The sequence below is a fragment of the Nelumbo nucifera genome, chromosome 5 (assembly GCF_055504915.1).
Source record: "Nelumbo nucifera cultivar China Antique chromosome 5, China Antique-T2T, whole genome shotgun sequence".
NCBI classification, from domain to species: domain Eukaryota; kingdom Viridiplantae; phylum Streptophyta; class Magnoliopsida; order Proteales; family Nelumbonaceae; genus Nelumbo; species Nelumbo nucifera.
In genome coordinates this window covers 54,458,420-54,467,694 of record NC_142653.1, presented here as the reverse complement: position 1 = coordinate 54,467,694, position 9,275 = coordinate 54,458,420, and the positions used below count along the sequence as shown (strand labels likewise).

Sequence of the window (9,275 nt, the reverse complement as noted above, 5' to 3'; positions counted from 1 at the left end):
ATGACTCTTGCCTAGGATACATGGATAACAAAGCAAAGTACATTGCTTGCTAGATCAAATGTGTGAAACGAAGTGGTCAAGGTGCCAAATTAGAATGATTTATTGAAGCTTATGGTAATGATAAATGGTAGAGGACTTGCCTATTCTTTCTTTGAAGAAGTATCTACTTCATTTGTATAGGTCCTTCAAATCACATTATTGTCTTTCGTTCAAAGAAAAGATTAAATAGCAACATTTTAGAAAGGGAAATTACATGAAATACATGTTTAAGGTATAATGGCTTAGATGCATGATTGAATTAGAGATGACCATTGTTTTAACTTTTCAAGCTGCACCATCACCAATATGTACCCCTAGTCAAAACCATTATACTCTCACTATGGTCTTGCGGCTTACTAAGATAGTTGTGAGGTGATCATATATAGCTCTAGTAACAAAAAGCTACATTTTGGAGCTTTCACTCTTGTTATAAAAGAGGAAACAATCAAATTCACCGTGGATGTTGAAGCCACCTCATCACAAAAGTACAAAACTATTTAGAAACAAGGAGGTAGTGACCCTATCATTCACCATGATTTTGGACAATTTTCTTTTTATAATAGGAGCAAAAGTTTATTGGGGTTTTTATTGTTCAGTCTACCTCAGAAATCTGACCCCATCGTATATGCCAGATGAATCCTGCCTGTGGATTGATGCCAACTTTATGGGCAGGATGCGGTTTATAGGGGGGGATGTAATTTTAAATTTCTGAGGTGGATTTCAGTCCACTTATCCCAAGTTTGGGGTTTTTTTTTCACTATTGATCTATTCCTCACAAATGGGCATCTCACAGGCACATCCACCGTGCATTAGGAACATCTCCTGTAAATAATAACTAATAAGTAAGGGAGATGTTCCCAATGCATGATAGGATGTGCATGTGAGGTGCCAGGTGTGAGGAGCAGATTCAGTCTCTATGAGCACACAATGATTTGGCACTACCCTTACATGGCAGGCCCCAATTTTATGGTGGGTCATAGACTCATGATGAGATGTGCCATGTCAAATCAAACTATAAAGGTGATGGAATGAGTTTTGTGGGCATGAGATGGGGGCTCCCAATTTTATTATGGGTCCCAATTCTCTTGCTAAAGAAACATGTTCCAACACCCTTTCAACACCAATGGACACCACACATCTCATGCATGGCGAGCTCCAATTTTATGGTGGGTCTTAGGTTTGAGATCACATCTCCGCCCCACAGCACATGCCTGTCGTGTATTGGGAACATCTCCCGATGATGACATCATCGAGACTGGTACTATCATCGGGAGATGTTCCCAATACACGACAGGGATGTGTTGTGGGGCAGAGATGTGAACTCCTTAGGTTCATGGTAAGGTGTGCGGTGTCAAATCATGTTGGAAAAGAGTTGGGACATGTATTATTAGGAGATCCTAATTCCTCAAAAAATATTTTGACTGTTGTAATCTTGGAAATTTACTTTTAATGATTTCAAGCAGTAGAGTTGTAGTGTGGGTTGTGCTAGCCATTTTTGTCGACCACCCACAATATAGTGGATCCTTCCCTACCTTCTCGACATGAATTCTTCAAGAGGGAAGCCCAACACAGCCCGAGCCCTAGTGGGCCCATCCCAGGCCAGGTAGGCCCATGGGCCAATCTTTTTTTACTCTTTTTGTTTGCTTAGAGAAAATTATAGAAAATTAAAAATAAAAATTAACAAAAACACAAACAATTAACAAATTATACATCAAATTCAAAAGAAAGTCTTAAAAAAATTATTTCATTAAAATTTAATGTATGCAATTTATTCAATCAATTAAACATATATTAAATAATAAATTAAATTTAGAAAAAAGTTATAATGTAATTTGGAAAAGAATAATAATGAAATTGAGATTGGAAAATCATAAATAACTTTCAAATAAAATTGAAAATCAAAATTTGCAATAATGTTAAAAATATTGTTCAATTATTGAATATTGTAAAAAATATTGTACTTGATTCGCACCATTTAGTGAATCATTAGTTGATTTATTATATGTCCGACCTTTCAATTTGTCCTCTACATCTAACCAATCCTTCAAAACCAGGCATATTTCCAAGCCTTCATTATTCATATAATTTTTCTTGTCATCCAATTCCTTGGTACCTGCTATTGACATCTACTTCGATATTATGATTGGACGCCATCGAAATTGTAAGATAATGGTTTTGAGAAAAAATGACCGTTTTAATAAATTTCAAATATTAAAATTCTAAGTTTAGAAAAAATGAAAACTAATTATACTTACATAGTCCAACAATGTGCTATTCTAACTTGATTTCAACTAATAAAACTTTTAAACCTCCCAAACTGTTATCTTTAGACAATTGAACAAACCTTTTTATTATTAAAACTTAGAATAAAATTGAGAATTAGGAAATAAGGAGAAAAGGAGAAAAGGAAGATAAAAGTGTATGAAAATGTATGAAAGAGTACGTAAGTATATGAAAATATGAAAAAATATGAGAATTTATGGAATGAAAACGAAGGAGTGCAAGGATATTTATAGGAGTTAGGAATTATTCAATTTACTAAAACACCACCAACAGCTATGTACTGCATGCTTAATCACTAATCAGTGATCAACCAAACTGTACGAACAAACTTTCATTAATTAATCGACGCTCAAGATTAGCTTCTGTTTCACAGTGGATCACAATCTAACCGTAAGTTGCGTGATCGTGTCTCCCCAAGTCCCCAAAACCACCAAACATCATTGTATCTACTGTTCCTTTACCTTCAAACAAGAGTTTCTAACCACTTATATCTCTCTCTCATATACTCGTCTGTCTTACTGTGAAGTGCAAGCAAAGAAAACCAACAGCTAGCCATGATCAAATATTTGCACCTCTTCTGCATTCATCATTATTCTCACTGAGAACACATGCTCACTCGGTAAACTCCTCTCTCCCACTCATGGAAACCCAACCCTCCGAGGATACGTCCATTAATAATCAATACATGGTTGATAGTTCTCGCCCATTTCGTTCAGTCAAGGAAGCCATCTCAATCTTCGGTGAGCTGTTTCTACATAATGAGATCAACTCTTCTGATCAAAAGCCTTGCACAAGTCCCAAAAGGGAAACAAAACGAACCACGTTCCTGCAGCTATCACCAGCTTCGCCTCCATTATCGAATCACAGGCTTGCTATGGATGACGAGTCTTCTTTGGCAAATGCATTGAAGAAGCTGGAAGCTGAACTGGAGGAAACGAAACGAGAGCTAAAATCGCTGAAGGAGAAGGAGTCAGAAACCGTGATAGCGTTGGCTTCACTGAATGCAGAACTTCACGACAACATGTCTAAGTTGGCAGAGGCCGAGGCTGCCGCTTCAGGGAAAGCGGTAACAGGAGAGAGAGGTTGTCGGCGGGATGGTATAAGTAAAGAAGAGATTACAAAGGACCCAATACCAAGGATGGAATACTCATCATCACTAGCTGAAGTACTAAGTGTTTTGGACCAAGAAGGTTATTTTGGAATAAGCAAGGAGCAAAGAAAGATGCTGAAGAAGAAGCCTATAATTCCTCTTGTGGGAGATCTCTTGTTCTCAAGGAAGAAAAGTTCCTCCACCACCAACCACTACCCTCCTTACGCCGCTTCCCAGGCATATCATAGCTAGAAATGAAACTGGGTCGACGTTGTTTCTCCTTTTTCTCTTTGTTTTTTGTTTTGTAGAAGCCAAAATATGTTCTGCAATTTTATCAATCAGTGTGCAACCTGATCTTAATGTTCTTTTTGTTTTTCACCCGGATCTTGTAATAAAGTGGCTTATACTTTAGCTCAATTTCCTATCTCCCATGCGGGTCATCATATCCGGAACACTACACCAGATTTCCTTTTGAATTCTCTCATGGGCCAGGTGATCTGCAAGAACTGTTGATGATAGAATGAATTTGCCTTTTCGCTTCAAAAAAAAAAAAAGAAAAATGCTACAAACAGCAAGAAAATTAAGAACAAAGTGATAAGTAAACAACTATAAATACCATCACCAAGCAGCTACTTAATCGTTGATGAAACAGAAGAAATCATTGAGCACCAACTGGTACGTGAAACCACTGCAAGCGGAACAAAAGACTGAAAGACGCCGAAAAGGTGATCTCAACGACAGTAGTCTTCCCAAACATGAGACCCAATCACCAAATCCATAACCAAGTTGGGTTAGTAATCAAGATTTTAAATTTATGCTTATAACTCCATTTGTATTTACTTTGTACAAGAAAATACCATTCCCTCCAGTTGGAAATTGTGCATAACTATTCTCTATCATGTACTGGATTTTTCTTGTACAAAATGCCTGGGGTCTTCTAATGTGATAATCCTATTAGCCTTCGGAAGTAGACACATTGGTAGGGTTTCTAATACCAGAGAGTAAGGGGTATACATAATTAACACTACAAGAAAAATAACTTTTAGTGGCAGTCAAAACTGCCGCTAAAGGTCCCTAAAACTGCCGCTAGAGACATTAACTGCAGCCGGCAAACAGTCAATAAAAAACTATCACTAGAAGTTTTAGCGGCAGCTTTTCAAGACTGTCAATACAAATACCAAACTGCCACTAAAAATACTTTTAGCGGCAGTAGTAATTGCCGCTAAAGCAATTTTTTTCATATAACCTTTTCTTTTAATTTTTTTTTTTCTAATTAGGTTCAAATAACCTGTTTTCTCTATATTCACTTAAATTGAAATGAAATACAAAAATAAAAAATATCGATTACAAATAAAATTTAAAAACCCATTCTCCATTCAAAATATTTGAATCATAAATACATCTTAATTTCAATTTTATAAATTCTTTGTTTGTACAAGAAATGTTCTCTTCACAATGCCATTTTAGGAGTTTTTCAAAATCAAACCTCATCTCGCTTGCTTGATCCCTTCACAAATACAACTTTGTTGTTTGAATCCCAAGAGGAGAGCCATTTGAAGGATATTTGAAACCCTTTTTTCAGGTCGAGAAGAGCTTTTCTCTCTGTGGTACTGCAAACCAAGGCACTTTAATAGGACTTCAAATGCTGCAAGCAGATATCCAAGAAATGAGATAGGATCTGAAAATAATCCAAATATATCATACTCATTAATTGAACACATTTTCTAGAGTGGAAAAGGAATTAAAGAGGCTGCTAGGAACAAATAACAATTAGTTACTCTTAAAGTTCTGTATGCTAAACATCTGTAGCATTCAATTCAAGTTTGATATAAACACTGAACAAAAATCTTATAGGCCAGCATCATTAAGTAAAATTTCTTGGGTCCAATACTTGAATTACCAGTCCCATTTTTGAGTTATTGATATCTCACCAGTTAAATGGCTACCTTGCAAATCCAAGCGTGTCAAACCAGACAAGTTTCTAAACTCCTTTGATTTCTCACCAGTTATGCCATTACCTCGCAATGTCCTGCACACGTGAATATAATAAGTTCCATTAATGAAAGCATAATTAATTATTAAAAAATGAGAAGAAACATAAGAATCAAAACTGTTTATCCAAACATATGCCAAAAAATATGAAAATTTATACAACTGAACTCTCTATGAAGCAAAAATCTAAAGTGACCATATTTCCAGTTTTAGTTCAGTACCGTGGAGACTTCAAGCCATCAATTTATTTCTTTCAGTTTTAATTTTCATAAGTAAAAGAATATCTCCTTTATCCAAGTTTCAAGAAAAGCAAAATAAATAGCCTAGATGTTAGCAAGATAAGAGTTTTAACATCGAGTGAAGAGTGAACGAATAACATAAGTTTGTGAGATAAATAACATAAGTTTCTTTAACTACTCCTAACCTGCAAAAAGTCCCGCAAGAATAAAACGACATGAAAATAACATGGAATATCCAGATTATATAACACAACAAAAATAAACTCAGTAATTTACTTGATCTTTGCAACTCATGGAGGAAAACATGGGACTATCCAAATTAAAAAACAGGAGGATCTTGAAATACTTTCAAATATTGATCTTATAGAGAAGAGTGAAAGAACTGAAATGCCTCCATAGGTTGTTGCAAGAGACCCTTAGGCTGTGTTTGGTTTGAAAGAAAAGGTAGGGAATCCTTTGATTCCAACCTTTTCATTCAAACCAAACATAGCCTTAATGAAACTATGATGGGCCTAAGGGCAAAATTATGCAAAGAGAACACAAATAACTTACGCGGAGGTAAAAGCAAAAGAACATATTGAAGAAAAAGAAAATAGCTTGTAAAAGTACTTTTATAAAAGTACTTTTGTAACAGTATTTTTATAAAAGTGTTTTTGTAAAAAGTACTTTTGTGGTCTTATAAAAGTTCTTTTGTAAAAGTGATTTCATAAAAGTGCTTTCGTATAAAAGTACTTTCATAAAACTGCTTCTATAAAAGTGCTTTCATAAAAGTATGTTTATAAAATGTGCTTTCGTAAAAGTATTTTTGTAGAAGCGCTTTCGTAAAAGTACATTTCATAAAATTACTTTTATAAATGTGTTTTTATAAAAGCGTTTTCATAAAAGTGCTTTCGTAAAAGTACTTTCATAAAAGTGATTTTATGCCAGCTTTAATTTTGATCAGTTTCAAATTGGACATGGGCTTAGCCTTATGATCAAATTATTGTAAATTTGGTTTAGGTCCAACTCAGACCAATAAGAATATGGACCAATTTATTTTGGATTGGTCCAATCCAATAATTATAATGGACCATCCAAAACCGATTTAATAAGGTTTGGATCGGATTGGATCCAATCCAAAATGGGCCAGTTGACACCCTTAGTGGGGAGAGATCTAGGATTTACCATGGCACCAAGAAATCAGCTAATTGGGACTACTTGAAAGTCCAAAGACAAGAACAAGCAAAAAAATTTCAAACCCGTTTCATTAACTCGAGTCATGCTACTATACTTTCGGCTCATGGGAGTGACACAGAATCAACGTTGGGTGAGGAAAACTAACATATCAATCAACCCAGTTGACTGTTCTCATCAGAATAAGAATGATGAATGTCTCATCCAGCCTCAAACTATGAACAAAGGCAAGGATGTGCATTTTGGGACTAGGGAGGACATTGATGATGAAGCTAGCACTGGCAAGGTTGAAGGAGATAATGATGAGGCTATGGATGATGAGTAGGACGGTCAAGAAAGGAATCCGGAGTAGGAGGATCACGACAATAGTGAAGCTGGTAATGCTTTTGCCCCCAATGAGAAAGTTGGTCCAAGCACATTTGAGGACGAGTATGGTCCTGTTACTATTAATGGAATTAATGAAAATTTTAATATGGAATGTAAGAGGAACTGGTAAGTTCAAACTTAAACAGCAAGTTCAGCAACTAATTAGAATATATAATCCTGGTATATGTTTTTTTATGGAGACTCGAATTAACCCTATTAGAACAAGGAAAATTGTCAGTTCATTTTAGTTTGATAAGAATTATTTAGTAGAGTCTATTGGTTTTGTTGGGGGTCTTTGGGTGATGTGGGACTCATCTTTGTGCTCTGTTAATGTTATTTTATCCAATGATCATTTAGTGCATACCCTTATCACTGATTTGAATTCCAATAACTCTTGGTTTAATACATTCATTTATGTCCACCTTGTAAAACTAAACAAAATATGGTCTAGAATTAGATAAAAGATATTTCTGATAACACCAATGGGGTGGGGTGCCTAATGGGTGATTTTAACTCATTAGGAGTAATGAAAACAAAAAAGATGGTAAGAAAGTTTACCCTCACCATATTAGAGAATTTAATCAAATAATAGATTATTGTGATTTAATCAATATGGAGATGGAGGATTCTCAATTTAGTTGGAAAAATAGTTCAACCAAAGAGAGAATTTATTGGATTCTCACTATTGCTAATTGGAGATGTGAATTTCCATCAAGTAAACTGTAAAATTTCCCTTCTTGGGATCAGATCATACTCCTCTTGTCTTTGACACCACCTCCAATGGGCCCAAAGCCTTTTTGTTTTGAGGCCATGTAGTGTTTAGATCCTAGTATTGATGAAGTGATAAGGAAAGCTTGGGACATTGAGGTTAGTGGTACTAGAGCCTTCCAAATTAATAAAAAGAGAGAGAATCTTGTTAAAGAACTAAAACAATGGAATAGATATCATTTCGGGAATATTAAAAAGAAAAAAGAGGAAACCATCAAAAATCTTCAAAATGTCCAAGAGCAGTTGGAGGGTGATCCAAACAATGTGGCACTTATCAATAAAGAAAAAGCTCTCCAAAAACTCCTGAACATCACCCTCTCGCGTGAAGAAGTTTTTTGGGCCCAAAAATTGAGAGTCGATTTGCTCAAGCTTGGGGACAAGAATAACAAATTTTTTCATACTATTGCTATCACTAGAAGGTATAAAATTAAATTAGGAAAATAAAGGATGAGAATAGTGACTGGATCAAAAATGAGGAAGACATTAAAGAATTTTTTTGCAAGAGTTTTGAAGAGAGGTTTAAATCTGAAGGAACTAGTGAGGTGGGTAGCTTCATTTCCAATATTGATCATTGTTCTTTTGAGGAAACCAATAACAAATTATGTCAGGAAGTTACAAACGAGGAAATCTATAATACCCTCTCTCTGTGAAAGAGTTGAAGGCCTCGGTCTAGATGGTACTACTGTCTTATTTTTTAAGAACCTTTGGACTATTATTGGGGACTTGGTGTGTAAATAAAGGCCTTCTTCCATTCTGGGAAAATGAATCGGAATCTAAATAAAACATTTTCACCCTTATCCCTAAATGTGAGAATCCTGTGAACAATTGCAGACCCATTAGTTTATGCAATGTGGTCTACAAAATCATTTCAAAGATTTTAGTGAACTGTATCAAGCCATTTTTAGGTGATATAATTTCCCCTTACCAGAGTACCTTTGTTCCCAACAAGCAAATTATTGACAAATTATTGACAATATTCTTATAGCTCACGAGATGTTACATACCATGAAAGAGAAGAAACGTAAGATGGGCATTATGGCTTGCAAGATTGGTATGGAGAAAGCCTATGATACATTAGAATGGGATTTTATTGAAAATGTATTAAATAAATTTGGTTTTCACAAAAAAAATAGATTTAATTGGGTAATGGAATATATAAAATCTGTTTCATTTCAAACTCCAATTAATGGGTCTGCCACTAGATTGGTGAAAGCCAGCAGGGGCATTAGACAGGATGACCCTCTTTCTCCGTATATTTTTTGTGTTATGTGCTGAAGTGCTCTCTAAGAAGTTAGAGGGGGAAGTCTTAAACGGGGGAAAGCTGA

General features: G+C 35.3%; 1 protein-coding gene across 1 annotated transcript; it reads left to right on the top strand.

The window, feature by feature from the left end:
- Positions 1-2,929: 2,929 nt before the first annotated feature.
- On the top strand, positions 2,930-3,861 carry LOC104596759 (uncharacterized). The gene has a single exon (XM_010258039.3). It carries the CDS (start codon positions 2,963-2,965, stop codon positions 3,662-3,664), a length of 702 nt encoding a protein of 233 aa, XP_010256341.1. The 5' UTR covers positions 2,930-2,962; the 3' UTR covers positions 3,665-3,861.
- The last annotated feature ends 5,414 nt before the right edge of the window (positions 3,862-9,275 follow it).